At 34.5% G+C, this 16765-nt stretch overlaps 2 protein-coding genes across 3 annotated transcripts; one reads left to right on the top strand and one right to left on the bottom strand.

Annotated features, from left to right (window-relative positions):
* Positions 1 to 5083: 5083 nt before the first annotated feature.
* On the top strand, positions 5084 to 8459 carry LOC108470546 (uncharacterized). Of its 2 annotated transcripts, none has more exons than XM_017771897.2 (9): positions 5084 to 5471; positions 5570 to 5639; positions 5776 to 5988; positions 6434 to 6615; positions 6706 to 6880; positions 6972 to 7183; positions 7456 to 7581; positions 7684 to 7775; positions 8135 to 8459. In XM_017771897.2, the coding sequence occupies exons 1-9, from the start codon at positions 5432 to 5434 to the stop codon at positions 8285 to 8287; spliced, it is 1263 nt and encodes a 420-aa protein (XP_017627386.1). In that variant the 5' UTR covers positions 5084 to 5431; the 3' UTR covers positions 8288 to 8459. The 2 variants fall into 2 exon arrangements, with proteins under 2 accessions (XP_017627386.1, XP_017627385.1); XM_017771896.2 differs by having other exon boundaries at positions 5091 to 5471; positions 7684 to 7787.
* Positions 8460 to 8838: 379 nt separating this feature from the next.
* LOC108470545 (GTP cyclohydrolase 1-like) lies at positions 8839 to 11523 on the bottom strand. The gene is made up of 2 exons (XM_017771895.2): positions 10895 to 11523; positions 8839 to 10299 (listed from the first exon to the last, which is right to left on the bottom strand). Exons 1-2 carry the CDS (start codon positions 11103 to 11105, stop codon positions 9104 to 9106), a joined length of 1407 nt encoding a protein of 468 aa, XP_017627384.1. The 5' UTR covers positions 11106 to 11523; the 3' UTR covers positions 8839 to 9103.
* Positions 11524 to 16765: the final 5242 nt, after the last annotated feature.

The raw sequence follows: 16765 nt of genomic DNA, 5'->3' as shown, positions 1-16765 counted from the left end.
AGCTAATTGGACATATCACTTTTTCTTTTTCCTTTTTGAAATTTTAAAAATTCAATTGATTGTAATAAATTCAAATTTAATGAAAGAATTTTAATGATATTAACAACTAAACTTGCATTTTTAAATTAAAAGGCAGTGGACTAAATTTCAAATGTACAAACAGTACAAGAATTTATAACATATTTTATCCTATCAAGTTTCATTACATAAATTTGATCTCAACGTTAATTATTGTCAAGGTTAAAGCAAAAAATATGAAGCCTTGACACTAACTAGTGTCAAGGTTGCTTAATATTGTTATAACATTAAAGTTATACAAGATGTTAGAGATGATAAAGATGGTGGCTCAAATCGTAGATGGTACAAAGAACCATAATAAATAATGGTGGTTTACTTTGTGGGAGGCACATGACCATTAAGGATGGTGATTTATTCTTGTTGTTAAGGTGTTTAAGCAAAGTGTTGCTATGTATTTAACCCTATGTTCTTTTTGTAGAGCTTAAGGGAGCTCTTATGAGTTTAGGGGCTCTTATGAATATTTGAGAGAACTTAAACCTCTTTTTCTTCTTCGAGATGGGAAAGTTTATATAGTGTGTTAGGAGTTTGGTGTGAAGGGTGAGCAAAACTCGATTTAATTCAAAAAAATAAAAAAATTAAATTTCGAGTTAATTGAATCAAGTTATACAAATTATTCGAGTCAACTAGAATAAGTAATTCGAGTTTCGAGTTCGAATCGAGTTGAATTTTACAATTCAAATAACAAGCTGATGTAAATACCCTTTTGATCTTTGTCAAGTTTGAAAATGAGCAAATTGGTCTCTCTCAACAAAAAATATAAAAAAAAATCAAAATAATTTTCAAAAGGGTAAATTACACCAACAATCACTCAACTTTGATGCAATTGACAAAACAGTCACTCTGATTTCAATTCAGTTACTCAACTTTAAAAATATAACAAATCAGTCACTAACGTTATTAAAAAGTGACAAATCAGTCACCCATTAACATTTTTTGTTACAAGCCTAACAGAACAAGTGGTTTGGCCAGTTAACTAGCTGGCGTGGCCAATTAACTTGCCACCTTGGATGAGGCAAAGTTTCAGTTCAGTCACTCAACTTTCAAAAAATAACAAATCAATCACTAACATTATTGAAAAGTGACAAATCAATCACCCATTAACATCATTATCCAAAAGTTACAAATCAGTTACTCATTAACATTTTCCGTTCTCAGGCCTAATGGGATAGGTGACGTGGTCAGTAAACTAGCTAATATGGCCATTTAACTTGCAATGTTAGATGAGGCAAAGTTGAGTTACTACTTTTTTCGTTCTTCCTTTTCTATTTTTTAATAAATGACCCAATAATTTTACTTTTTGCGTAAATGACCCAATATGTTTATACTTTTTCTTCATCCCAACAATCTCACCGTCTCCGCCTCCGCCACAATTGACCTTCAAACCACCACCCTATCTTTTTTTTTTCTTTTTCAACCCCCTAATAGAAGAGCCACCACGGTTGGGATCCAACTGTCTTTTTCTGCTGCCCAAAGCCATTAACTTTGAAAAAGTCAAATCAAAATCGAATTGGAGAAAATTTTAGGTCAAACTATCAGTATCCATAACCAAACTAGTGAAGAGAAAATCCTCCAAAGCAACATTTAAGTGATTCAAGAACCAAAAGGACTCGAATTTGTCGAGATCTTCATAGGATGTGATGATATAAGCAAAAGGGTCATCGATTAAGCTAAACAACACTAACTCCATTGCCAACAATATCAAGTTGCATAAAACAAAATCAGAATCAAAACAATGGGAACATCCAGACAAACCAAACAATCGATTGAACCTATGATTTTCAGGAACAAAGAAAGTGGTTCCTCCAAAGGGACAATTAAATGTCCACAAGTGAAATTCTGGGTCGGGTCAGTGATTAGCAAGATCCCAAAGTCAAAATAAGACTGGGTACTTGATGGTCACTAAACTAAATATAATTATGACAAAGGCAAGCGCACCTATCGAATAATATTATAGCTATGGTGAGTAGGGAATATCGTATCCACGAGGACTAAAAGTACTAGTAATTACCGTTTTTTCTATTATTTTATTGATAAATTGAAGTGATTGTTTTTAATCTAAATTTACTAATCTAATTTAACTACGAACGCAACAGAGAATGAAATGGGAAAACAATCAAAGATAACCAAAGAGAAAGACAATACCTAGGAAAGAATTCACCTAGACTTCACCTATTATTCTGAATATGAGTTAAACGATTTATTCACTTGTGTCTTGATCTGTAGAAATCCTTAAATTATGTTAATATCTCTTTCGAGAGTAAGAACAACTGACTCTAAGTTGATTAATTGAAATCTCTTTCTAATTAAAACCTCTATTATCGCATTAACTCAATCTATGGATTCCCCTATTAGATTTGATCTAATCTAGTAGATTTATGTCATCCAATTTCTAGGATTGCATGCAACTCCACTTATCTATGCTAGATCTATTATTAAACAGAGATTTTTTCTCCACTGAAATAAGCACATTAAACGTGAATTAATATCCCAAAAATATTAAAATACAAAATGAACATACATAATTTAGAACAAGAATAAATTATTTATCATGTAAATCAAAATCAAATAATAAGATTCATCATAGGTTCCATCTTCCCTAGGTATCTAGGGAATTTAGTTCATAATCTGAAATGAAAACATCTCAAAGTCAGAAAAACCACAAGACATAAAGAAATTCAATAAAAATTCGAAAGAAATTAAAAGAAGATTTTCAATCTTGAAGGAGATCCATTTCTGAGTTGGCTCTAACGGTGTTCTTCGAGTAATTTCTTCAATCTTCTCTGATTGCCCCCTTAGGTTTTCTTCTAATTAGTTTTTATAGACTTTAGAATGCTTAGAAAGCCTAAAAATTAATTTTTTTTTCGCGTATCTGGGAAGCAGGTTGCGAAATCGACATGGGCTAGCACATGGGCATGTGGCTAGCCCGTGTGGCTCACACAGATGTGTGGCCAGCCCATGTGGAAAAGCCCAGGCCTGTAGATCCAGAAAACAACTCTATTTGTTTGATTTTGGCTCATTTTTCGCTCCTTTTGCTCCTAAATGCTCTCATAAGTATAAAGACATGAATTTAAAGGATTAGGAGCATCAAATTCACTAATTTACATAATTAATCATCCAAAGACGCATCAAGAATGAGATTAAAAATATGTTACTTTCATGGCTTATCAGTATTGTAGCAAAAGAGGATGAGAGATGGATTAGAAGAAAAGTGGTGGAGATGGTAGACAACGAAAGTTGTGGTCAAGGTGAGGTAAGCCTACTCCTTGGAAAGGGGTTTGAATCAGGTCACGGACCTAAAGGGTAATCTAGAAAGGATATCGAAAAGGGTATTTTGGGGTAATGACAATAAGGAAGCCATGGTTCTCAGCTTTCTTCTTGAACAAGAAGAATTAATTCAAGGGTTTTATTTGTTTTTCTTTTTTGATGTTTGGTTTTTTGAAAGTTAGTAAGATTGATTTGTTATTTTTTGAAAGTTGAGTGACTGAATTGAAAGTTGAGTGATTGTTTTGTCATTGAGATCAAAGTTGAGTAGTTTTTGGTGTGATTTACCCTTATATATATTTTGGGTTTGAAATAACGTAGTGGTTGATTAAATGCCAGGTCGCTTTTCTGTTATGTCTGTAATAGAAAATGGTTCGTAAGACTCATTTGTTATTTTTTAAAAGTTGAGTGACTGAATTGAAATCAGAGTGACTTTTTTTTTTCAGCTACATCAAAGTTGAATGATTGTTGATATAATTTACCCTTTTAAAAATTTAAAATAATTAAAAAATCCAAAACTTAGACTTTTTAAAAATTTATAAAATTCTAAAAATATATAAAGGAAGTTAGCAAAATAAAAATTTCAAGAATAATAATTTTGGAGACATAAATAAGTTAATTAATGATTCAAGTTTATCGTGCTAAAGTATTTTTTTTATTTTGCTTTAAAAAAGTTTTTAAATATATATGATTTCAAGTTTATGTGCTCTAACATGGATTTAGTTATACTGTAACAAGATTTTAATTTGACATGTTTAACTTTTTAATTTAACTTGAACAAGTTCACTCGATTCGACTCAACTCAAATTTTATTTCACTCGACTCGATTCGATCGATGACTCACCTCTACTGAGATCTACTGAAATGATTCCCTACTATATAAGTTAGTTGTATAGGCATGAGAGCTTCTTTAAGATGTGATGGAGTAGTGTATAAAATTAGTAGTGGTACATTATGGGTAACAATAGCTTCTTTCGTTGAAAGAAAGGTTATAAAGTGACTTGCCTTTGGGACTATTAAAATGTGAAGAATAGTTAAAAATAACAACGATAATGGTTCACATTGTTGGTGGTGTGCAGAGCCATATAGAATGATAGTGGTTCAGAGCACTAAATGAAAAAAAGACACTAATGATGCTGGTTTGTTCTTGTTGAGGAAGTGCTTGAAGAGTGTTAGGTATGTATTTGACTTTTGTGTCTTTTATAGAGCTTAGGGAATTCCCATGGAGATCTAGCAGAGTTTGAGCAAGAGAGAAGAGTCCTTTTCTTCTTCTTGGAGATGGGGAAGATGATATGAAGAGCTTGGAGTTTGGTGTGAGACACAGTAAAATATAAGGTGATTGTAGAGTCATAAAAACTTTCTTAAAACGTGACAATGTAGCTTGATGATGATGTATAGAATTGATAGTGATTTAAGAATATAATGATAATTCATAAATTTATCTTTATTAAATAAAAGAAAATATCCATGTATTCAAAATTTTTAAAAGATAAAATGTATTCATTAAAAATTGAAAACACTAGAAAGACAAAATAAAGTGAAAACAAGGACACAACTATACTTTAATTTTTATAATAAATATTTTATTCTTAACAAATATTTAATAATAAATTTTAATTTAAAAATTAATCAAAATTAAAATCTACATATATTTTATAAATATAATAGTAGCTAAGAATCAGTGATTGAGAGGAAGGTGAGGACAGTCCGTTCCAATTCCATATTTGACTCAGTTTGGTGGCCTTACGAATAGCTGCATTACAGCCATAGATGATTTCATGAAAAAATTATTGTCATTAAAAAACCAGGATTATCTTAAAGTTTTCGTATCAACTTTAAACTTAATATATCAAAATAATCTGAATTAAAAATTTAAATATAGAAAATAATTTTAAAAAAGTAATAATTTTTTTTAACTTAATGTATATCTCTCCCAACACATTTTTTTGGCATCAATCTCTCAAACAGATCTTTTTTTTTTTTTAAAATCAACACTCAAATAATATTATATAACTAAGTTTTCTCACTTACAACACGTAATCTGTTTAGGTTTTTTTCACCAGGGGATATAGTTTACTTTCTCCTGCAAAATATGGGTGGTGAGACGATCATCCCTCCTACCTTCACTTCTGGTATGTCAACACTCTCTTTCTCCTTTTTATTTCATTTCTCCTATTTAATCTTTAATCTTGAATCCATTTTCATCTCTCTCTGTCTTTTTTTTTTACAGAGGAAGAATACTCAGTAGACCAAGATTTCTCACTTCCATCATTGTCTTCCCTAAACCCCACTTTGCTTAGGTACTCTTTTTTTTCCCCCCTGTTTTAAAGGATGAAATGAGTTTTAGCCTATATAATTTTCTTGGGATCAATAGTTTTTTTCTTTCTGTGTTGGTGAAAAATGTTGAATTTGATTATTTGGTTTCATATGAGCAAGGGATTATTTGAGAATGAAGGCTGAAGATGGAAAAAATGAAAGCGATAGGTTGTTTTTAGAAGAATTTGATAAGATGGGTCCTCAGTCATCTTCTCCGGACTTTGAAGCTTATCACAAGAGGAGACAGAAGGTTTACAAAGAGGTTTTGCAGAGTTATGATCAATTGCGGGTTCGAAGTATGAGTCTAAACGAGGCAAAGTACAAGGTTTTGAGGTATTCTTGGTAGCACAATTTCATTTCTTTCCAAAAAGTGCTCTCCTTTATTCGTTGCTTGGCTCCAGAAATAGAAGCTCAATTCTCTAAAAAGTACTGGTTTGAAACTTGCACGCACTTTTAATTTTGAAACCAAAAAGATCCTCTCATCCTAGGTTTGTGATATAATCAGAATGTGCACTAAGCAACATCAAACACTAAAATGCGATTTATGAAAAACCTTCTTATCATTGCTGCTTAATAATGTAATGCCAGATTTGATCTTGATTATATTTACAGTTGTTGACAACATGTTTAGTGAATATTAGTACCCGCACATATAATTCAAGTATGCAGTGTATGTTCTGAAGGTTTTATTGTAGTTGAAGTTTAGCATTTGTTGTTCGAGATGGGTAGAGTTGGTATTACTTAACTTTAATTGGCATTTGTAATTTCACATGAACAGTTATTTCCCTGGAATATGGATTGAGAATGTTGGTGGCAAGAAATTCAGTGATTACGATGTTCCGAAAACAACATCACTCCTTTTGATTGGTCCAAAAGGGTGTGGAAAAAGTAGTCTTGTCAATAAAATTTCCAGGGTGTTTGAGGATGACAATTTTGCACCAGAACGTGCTCAAATATCATGTAATGTTGTTTCATTGGTTTGTTAGATCACTTTTATGCAAGGTAGATGTAGTTATTATAATCCTGAACTTAGTATTTTCTCTAAAGCAGATAATCCATCTGTTGGAGATGGGACCTACTATCTTCAAGGATACATGATCCCAAGAGGTTCAGCTTCATTCTGTCTTTATGATTCCAGGGGCTTGGCCGACGGCACCTCTGAAAACATTAATGTGATTCAAAATTGGATGAATAATGGTGTTCGTCATGGGGAACCTGTTATCAGGTTTGCTTTGTAACTTTACAGAGTAGTTTGTGTCATGGATGTAATTTTTCCTGTCTCCAGATTAGTTCATATGAGTGATTTGTTTAATCAGGAAATCAGATGATTCCAGTTTAAGGAGAAGAATGAAATTTAAACCACGAGAGCTAGGTTGGAAGTTCTGCAGGCCCCAGATGGTTAATTTTGTCATTTTTGTTGTTGATGCGGTTTCTGTTTTGAAATCCATTGAGGGTCATGGCGTGGAAGACTTACTCTGCTTGCAGATGATCAACGAGGTTTTCAAGCATCCGTGCTTATCATTTAAAGGTACGGAGATATTACTAATGGTTTTATTTTGTGTAATGTGTGGAGCTGATCAATAAAGACAGCTTATGTCTTCTGAATGGCTGGCACCTCGTAACTACCATGTATTTATTCACAGAAGTTTAATGTTTCATCTTGTATCTTCTTAATTTCCTATTCTCATTCTCCTATTCTTTGTTGGTATTGTTTGTTTGTTTTTTTGTTTTGTGGATTAGTGGATGTGACTTTCTTCTTATCAGGTGATCGATTTGCTGAATGCTTTTTTGTTTGTTTAGATGATAAACCTGTTGTCGTTATCACACATGGAGATTTACTTTCAATTGCTGACCGTGTTCGCGCCCGTGTTTATTTGGGAGAGCTGCTTGGTATTCCACCTGCAAAACAAATTTTTGATATTCCAGGTGCCTTCATCAAGTTATTTACATTTTCTTCTTTGTAATTTATTGATTACTTTTTGCCATCCCATTATTTATGCAATTGAGTGTAAGCCTTTAAGTTTGCAGAAAACCATGATCCAGTAACAGAGTTGACAATTGTTGATATGCTGCGCTACTCACTTGAGCACGCAGATCGAAATCTTCCGTACAAGAACTGGGTAATGGAAAATGTATGACTTGCACCAATAATAATGGCTAAGATGTTCTGCATGGCTGTATTTTCTTTTACTCTGATTTGTAAAGCATGCTGATAACTTGTAAATGCTTGCTTCTTTGGTTTGATTCATTATGCTTACAAAATTTCTTGGCAAGTGTTTTGCTCGAATCCAAAATATTTGTTGTTATCATTACGCTTTGTCAAGCAAGTCATTTAGCTTTTGTATCCTTACCGTACTTACAAGGCATTCTTAGTTATTCTTGATGTCTGTATGATTCCTCAGTGGTGATACGAGGTTTTGCGCAAGCAAGCATATTGCTTGGTTAATTATTTTGTAATGGCTATAATGATCACATGCAGGTTCGCAAAGTCCCTCTATTTTCATGGTTATGTGTGCTAGCAATGCTGCTGGGTTTTGCCTCAGGAATGGCTTGCATGCGATATTTGCATATGAGGCATCCTCGGAAATCAGAATTTAAGATAGTTTGGCATACAATCCGGCATATATGGTAAAGATTAAATAAAGTTGGCTTTTTTTTTTTTTTTTGGTTTGATACCCTTCAACCCAGTTCATAAACTACACGAATGCATTCTATCCGAATGCATATGTAAATGGTTTGATCTTTTTGATGTATGTGGAACTTAAATTTATTGGAATAAAGCTTTGGTATTATTTGGAGGTTGACCTTTACAGCTTTGGTAGCCAGCGTTGATATCAGATGCGATGTTTTGTATTAGCATGTAATGGTTGCCTTTAGTTCCCAAACTTTTAAGTCCCTTACCTTGAGTTTCCATGGCCTTTTCCATGGGAAGCTTTCTAGGCAACCTCTTCTCGAAGTACAGAAGATAAATAATCCAACATATCTAAATATGGACTCCATAAATTGTTTGAGAAAAATGTTGCAGTAAGGATGTACAAAATAATCTGAATTCTGACCACAGATTTTGCGTCATTCTTCTAGTACTACCGCTTCAATAATGACAGCATGATACGTTACCTATTATAAAAGGGTTCTAAATTAGATTAGGAGAGAGTAAAACAACAAAATAAAACGGGATAAAGATTCTGAAAATATGCTTCAAGAGTTTTTGGAGACCAGAAGTACAACTCACCCCTGAAATTCTTTCACTGGGGATTTATGTTACAGTGAGTAAGAGCCTTAATATTGACCACCTGAGAATAACTGGAATTCCCACCACGCTAATAATTTATTGGAACACACCCTAGCTGGCTGCATTTTAGTAATACAGGAAGAAATAATACATTACAAATTAGACCACATTGTTGCTCACTTAAAAAGCATGAAAATGAGGCAAAGGCTGGCATTATTAGAACATTCCAGATGTAGTACTGCTTGGAATCCTCTCCAAAAACAGAGCCCTGATGGCAGGGTCGGTTGAAAATTGACCCAGCACAGCAATCGTGGCTGTGTTACTGCCAAGCTTCTCGATCCCTCTGGAAATCATGCAGGTGTGGTTAGCCTCCACTACTACCATGGTATCTCCACCTAAGATTGATGAAACCGTCTCTGCTATTTGCCTAGTAAGTCTTTCTTGCACTTGCAGCTTGAAACCATAAAAATGTACTATTGACTGCAAAAGGGACTTTTCAATGGGATTGAATCCTTCAGGGCACATGTATCCTATATGGACCACACCATGAAAAGGAAGCAGATGATGCTCACATTGAGACCAGAATGATAGGCTCAACTCTGCGTGCAGCTGTTGATGATTGTGGGAGCATTCTCCATTAGGTTTAAGAACATCTTTTATGCCACAAGTGAAGCCGTTGAACTTCATCTCCAACTCGGTATTCTGAAAGTTCATCAACCACCTCACGAAATGGCTAGGAGTTTCTAGAAGCTCTTTCCTTGATGGATCTTCACCCAAAGATCCAAGTATCGAAGCTATGGCAGCAACCATTCGAGGGTTAGGTGCTATTAACTCAGAAGAACCCTTAGCCACTGAGGAAGAATAGGAAGGGCACCAACTTTTTTTTTCCGAGTCCCTGGTTAGAATTCTGTCCGCAGTTACACCTCTGAATTTCAGAAGACCCAGAAAGTCACACCAAGCATCAGCATTTTCGTTTTCAAAAACTCCTGAACCTGAAGAGACCAACACCGTTATCCATCCCTGATGCTTTGCGTCATGAAAGACTGACTCCAGGTTTGGGAAATGAATGTGCCAACATTGAAGAATCACAGCAACCCCTGCTGGGTTGATTCCAAGGTGCAGAGCTGAACATACTTCATCTGCTAGACGCTGTGGGTCTTGCAGTCGTTTTGCAAATATATCAGCTACTCTAGACAGCTTGCTTAATCCGACAACCTGCTCACCCGATGGCACATAACCTACATGACACTTGACTTGAAATGGGAGCAGGCAGGACTCACAATACGAGAACATGTCGAGATCCCTAACAATCACAAGCCCACCTGCTCCACCAGCATGACCAACTCTATCACGCAGACCCACTTCAGGGAATAAAGCTCCCTGAACAATATCCTTCACTTTTTGTTTGTAACCTGGAGAAAGTAATATATAAGTCTTGATCAAACCTTAGCACAAAATATAACATTTTAACTACATTTATAAATACATATGTATGTGAGATGAAGAGGAAAGTACACAACAGACTCGTACTTCACTAAATCCTTCCCTTTTATTTGGCGTTTTCAGCTTTTTTGTTCTTTAGCGTGCCAAGTCCCATGCAGCAAAATATAAACTAATACATGGCCACCAATTGCATGTTGGTTTACCAACTATAAAAAGAAATGTACCAAAGCGAAGAAAAAACAAATCCGTGCTTTTTGGTTGCGGATTATAAGACCAAACTAAAGCGAAGCATTCCCATCACCATCGAAGATGATGAGAATATTCTAGCAGAAAACAAAATCTTTATTCCACTTTAAGCAAGGCAGATCGCTCCCATCACCATTGAAGAGTAAAGTTGTATATATATGAAAATTATAGTCTCCTAAGTAATGTAATATATATATAATACCGGAATCGTCGTAGACCGCTCGTGAATAAGAAATATAAAAAGAAAATCCGAAGAAACATAACATGGGTGATTAGTATACTGTAAAACTATACTGAGGAAAAACAAAGGAAACACACCTCTTGTTCTTTCTCGAAGTGCCTTGGCAACACGAAGAGGAGTTTTCTTAATACCTTCTCTGTTGACATCTTCTCCCAAACCCTGCAACAGAACCTTAACAGCATCCTCAATGGCTATAGTTTTTGGTTCCTTCTCCAAACCCAGGTCATTTCCACCCGGCTTCGTTCCATCCTCAAGCTCAAGACAGAAATGATCCCCATCCAACCCCATTGAAAGAACCCGAAAAGAATATAAAGGAAATCAACCTTAATCCAAATATGTATTTAAGAAAGTTGTAAAACCCGAGCAACCCAGACGCCAAAATAGAAGGTAAAATGAAAAGAGAGAGCGAGGAAGAGATTAGCTAAGGAGATAGAGGCAGAGGTGGAGGCGAGACGGGACGAAGGAAATGGATACGAAGGGTTGCGGTTGGTCTATGAAATCTGTAGATCTTCTCCTATGGCTATGGTATATATAAGAAAAAAATGTAAGCATTTTCATGTTATGTCTGGTGGAACCCACTAAACATAATTTGTCTTTAGCGAAATTTATTCCGCCTGCTCCAACCTCAACCTCCAATGTTTTGTTATATCTCAACGCAGCCAACGCCTAGAAAATGACAGCGATATGGTGGCGCACCGACGAATAAGTGAGCGATAGAAAGAGAAATACTAACAGGATTTTAGGTTTTTCATCACCTCCAAAATCTTTTACTTCTATTTTCTGTTTCTATTTCATAAGGGCAACTGGATTACCGATCACGTTGTTGTTATCAGCTTAGAAGAGAAAATAATAATGACAATATGAAATCATACGAAAAATAATGTATATAAAAATTATGTTAAAATCTATGTGTTGATATGATTATGATCCTGACAAAAAATAATAACAGAAATTGGAGTTGTTGTAATAGTGTGGATTCTGCAATCTTCATGTATTCATATTTTTTATACCATATTTAGATTTGTGGGTTTATAATGTTATAAACTTATTGTTTACATGTTAATAATTTGTTTTATTTAGATTTCCATACGTTTTTAAAGCAGGCCATGTTTATGTTATTTTTATTTTATGTTACGTTTTGTATAAGTTTTCATAGATACTTCATTTTGAAAATAATTTATGTGTTTGTGTTATATTGTGTCTAAATTTATTTCATATTTGTATAACTTTTAATACTTGTTGAATTTAATAAAAATTATATATTTATATTGTGTTTGTGCTTTTTTCATGTTAACACCTTTCTTTTCATTATACAACCAATGAGGATAATCTTACAAAGTATATACTAAGTATATTAATGTAATCAATGAATTTGTTTTATTAACTAATCTGTTTGAAAAAATTACAAGTTTACAATATACCACACTCAGTGCACTAGATCCAACAACGAAGTGAAGATTTTTAGACATTGGGTTCGATTCCTTCTGATGAGGAGATTAGAAAGGCTATGTTTGACATGACTCCTTTGAAAGAATCGAGTTTACATGGCCTGCATCCACAATTTTTTCAAAGTCAATGGGAAATTGTTAGGGAGTCGGTTTGTCAAATGGAATGATATGTCTTTATGGGTGGTGCTATTGAGTTGGAGTTGAATAGAACATTACTAGTACTGATATCTAAAGTCACCAAGACGAAAAATTTTATTCAATTTAGACCAATTAGTTTGTGCTCAGTGTTATATGAAGTTATCACCAAACTAATTGTATGAAGGTTGAAATGGATTATGTTGTAACAAACTTTACCCAACTCGAACCACTGAATCCGAATGTTGAATCTTATGACATACAAACACTTAGCATAAATTTTAAACATTCTGTGTATAATCGTTTTTCAACATACTTCTTATTATTTTATTAAATGTTTTCTAAACAAAAGAAATAAAGAAAACATCAACGAATACGACAGACTCTTAAAAATAATATAAGACATTACAACACAAAAAGTTCGTTAAAGACAGACTCTATTTGGCGTGATATACTATATGCCATACTCCTAAGATTTCCACTGTATGCATAATCATCCAACTCGCCTTTAACCTAGCGCATCCCTGGCTAGGTTCCTCTAGGCGCATCCACTCTTACAAAAGAACCTGAAACATGAACAAACACTTGTAAGTTCCTGCTAGCTTAGTGAGTTTTAACATAGAATACCTTAGAGCCTTTTTAGTTGAATTTCTCATATTGAAGATTTTGGATTACATCTCTGTCTTTGGTGGATACTTTCATAATATTGAATATACACCTATACGCCAGCTCCATACTTAACGTATCGACTCTCACTTCACTCATTGGCTGACTCCAGAACTTACGATGATGATATATATATATATATATATATATATATATATATAATTTCTTATTAGAGAAACAAAGGTACTTCTCAGAAGACTATCTATACAGAGCCTACTTTCAAAAAATTCTTCTTCAAACAAACATTTAATACTTTTCCCTAGGATGGTTATTGAAAGATACTATTCTTTAACGGAAAATTAAACTAACTGATCTTTTAGATGAACTCTCTATTGATCTTATATTTGGCGGATTCTCATACTGAGTTTGATAACTTATCAGGCTACCAATCAGATCATATCTTTAATCAATCCCCAAATCAAACTTATATTGATGATGAAATGTTCCAGATCTTCCAGACGACTATGTTAGATGACACGAGAACGCCCAACTTAACAAATGACTTAGGTTCCAGATGATATCTAAAAGAAACATGAAAACCATTCAGATATGATGGATACAAGATCTCAGATTTCATCCCTAAATAGCATGGACAAACTCAGTCCAGAGAACACTTAGACCTTTCATAAATAAAAATATGCCAATATCTTGTAGTGATATACCACTTTTGTAACACCCCTAACCCGTATCTATCATCGGAATAGGGTCACGGAGTATTATCAGACAAACAGAATAATAAACTATTCAAAGCATACATTAATACAAGCATAATCAAATTTCATTCAAATACATTCATAATGCCCCTTAATCGAGCCCTCGAGGCTTTAAAAATACTATAGAAACAATTCGGGACTAAATAAAAAACATTTGGAAATTTTAGGAAAAAGTTGCAAAATTTAGACTGCAGGGGTCACACGGCTGAGACACACGCTCGTGTCTCAGGTCGTGTGGACATTCGAAATAGGGACACACGGTTGTGTCCTAGCCCGTGTCCATTCCTGTGTAACTCACTGGCTTGGTCACATAGCCAAGCCACGTCCGTGTGCCAAGCCGTGTCATTGTCCGATTTTGGGTCTAATCGGAACAGTGGTTTCGGGACCACGAATCCGAGAAGAAAGATTTGTTTTTATTATGTTTTTATGGTATAAAATTTCATGGAATTGATTCATGAAAATTTCATTCGAAAATTTTATCGATTGGGCACTCAATTTAGTTAAAAGGACTAAATTGTAATATGTGTAAAATGTATGTTCTAGAAGCTAAAGGTGCCTAATTCCTATGAAATTTTGAATTGAAGGTCCTTAGATGGTAATTAGATCATTTTTTAATTAGATGGACAAAAATAGACATGATTAGGTGAAATTTTAAAGTTATGCATGAAGGGCATTTTGGTCATTTGTCAAATAAAGCTAAAATAACTAAATAAAAGTCTTCATCTTCATCATTTTAGTCCCCCTTGGCTGAAATTTACAAGAGGAAGACATATCTAGGGTTTTTCAAGCTTCCAAGCTCGATTGTAAGTCCGTTCGAGCCTCGTTTTTAATGATTTTCATGTTTTTGAGATCCTTGTAACCTAATTAGCTATTTCAAGGACTAATTTGAAAGAAAGATGAAGTTTACAATTTTAAACATGTTAGATAATTTTGTATCTTGATGTCTAATGGTATAAAATACATGTTTGGTGTTAGATAAACAACTTTTGCTAAGTGATTTTCGGTAAAAATGTCAAAAATGACTTATTTGTAAAAGTTATAAAATAAGTAGTAAAAGTGTGATTAAGTGGAAATTGTGGACTGGTATAAATATGAAAATGGTTCGGCTAGGCTTGGGTTTTGAAGAAATTGAATACATTTCAATTTACAAGCCTAGGGACTAAATTATAAAAATGTGAAACACTAGGGGCAAAAATGTAATTTTTCCATAATATGATTTTTGGGTTAAATTGAATAATGTAAGTATTAAATGAGTTAAATTTGTTATTATAGATCCAGAAAAATGAGGTTCAGACTTAGATCGGGGGAAAAACAAAGTGTTTGATGATTAGGTCCAACTCTACTATTTTTGTACCGAGGTAAGTTTGCATGTATATAATGCATTGTTATATTTATGTTTTAAATGCTTTAATATTGTACGGATTGTGATTGACTCTTTGGATGTATTCGATAAAGTTTTGACAAGCAAGAAATCTCGGTTGAACCTTAGGAATTGAATAGGATACGAATGACATGTCACTAGGAACCCATGTGTATATGCAATTATGTAATCCATGTGCTGGTCTTGTACGTCCTACCAGTGGTTGGGTAGTCCGGCATGTGTTGCGGATACCTGACAGCTTGTGTGAGCAGTACTGAGTAGCTACGTCCTGGCTGACAGCTTGTGTGAGTAGACTCGTGAATAGCTCGAAAACGAGCCCATATGTATTATGAGATATAAGGTAGCTTCAACTACATATATGGCACTTAGTGCAAGATTTTTGAGTATCCGTTAATATTCCGAGTGTTCAACAGGAATGCCAAAGTTGTGAAAGGATATGGTTATGTTGAGAGTTGGTACAAGTATGTACGGAAAACTCATAGGTAATGAGCTCGATATGTGATGAACTCTTGGTAGGATTGTGATTGAGTAAGTTATGATTATGAGATTTTGATAACGTTCATGCTAATCTTCTTCATGTTAATTGTATGTTAATTGTGTGGTTATGATGCTTATTATTTGCATAGGAACTTACTAAGCTATATAACTTACTCTCCTTCCTTTCCCTTATCTTATAGTGTCACCAAGCTAGCTCGGGGTTCGGAGACCGTCGGAGATTCACTCACACTATCAACAATTATTTTGGTACCAATGAATTCAAAATTTTGAGTTATGGCATGTATAGGGGGACTTGTTCATTTTGTTATGTGTCATAATTTATTTGACCAAATATGTTGGGTTATATTGGTTAGAAGTTTATTTTGTATAAGGCCATTGGAAATGGGCTAATATTGGCTATAAGTATATTTATATAATGATGCCTTTCATGAATGATGTGTTGATGTCTTGGTTGTGGATGTTGGTTGTATGTATATGCTTGGATTGGTGCCATGTTATGTTGTGTAAGTGTGTGCATTAAATGGATGGCAAAATGACTTGGTAAATAGCCTCATTTTTGTCCACACGGGTAAGCACACGGGCGTGTGTCTAGGCCGTGTACGACACATGGCTTGCCCTACGGGCATGTATTTAGACCGTGTGTCCCCTACGCCCTAATTTTTGCAAAACAGAATGCCCAATATTGAGTACACGGGTAGAGATACGATCGTGTGTCTCAGCCGTGTGAGGGCCACGACCTTGGACACGGGCGTGTGTCCAGGGCATGTGAAGTCTGCACCTATTTAATGCAAAATCATAAATTTTAAATCGACCACACAGGTTAGCACACGGGCGTGTGACTTGTCCGTGTGTCTTCAATTTGTTATTGGGTGACAAACAGAGAGTTACACGGGGTTGGGACAAGAGAGTGTGTGACCACATGGCCTGCCCACACGGGCGTGTCCCATATCCACAAGGGCGTGTGACCCCTGTTTAGTGAAAATTTTTTGAAGTTTTATAAAATTCTTTAAAGTTCTCGGTTTAGTCTCGAACCACTTCCAAAGCATGGTTTGGGCCTCATAGGCTTGTATTAGGGACTTTATAATTAAATATGAATGGTTTTAATTT

This window comes from Gossypium arboreum, chromosome 11 (genome assembly GCF_025698485.1).
Source record: "Gossypium arboreum isolate Shixiya-1 chromosome 11, ASM2569848v2, whole genome shotgun sequence".
NCBI lineage: Eukaryota > Viridiplantae > Streptophyta > Magnoliopsida > Malvales > Malvaceae > Gossypium > Gossypium arboreum.
The sequence above is the reverse complement of the archived record's forward strand: the minus strand, read 5'-3'. Positions and strand labels throughout refer to the sequence as shown.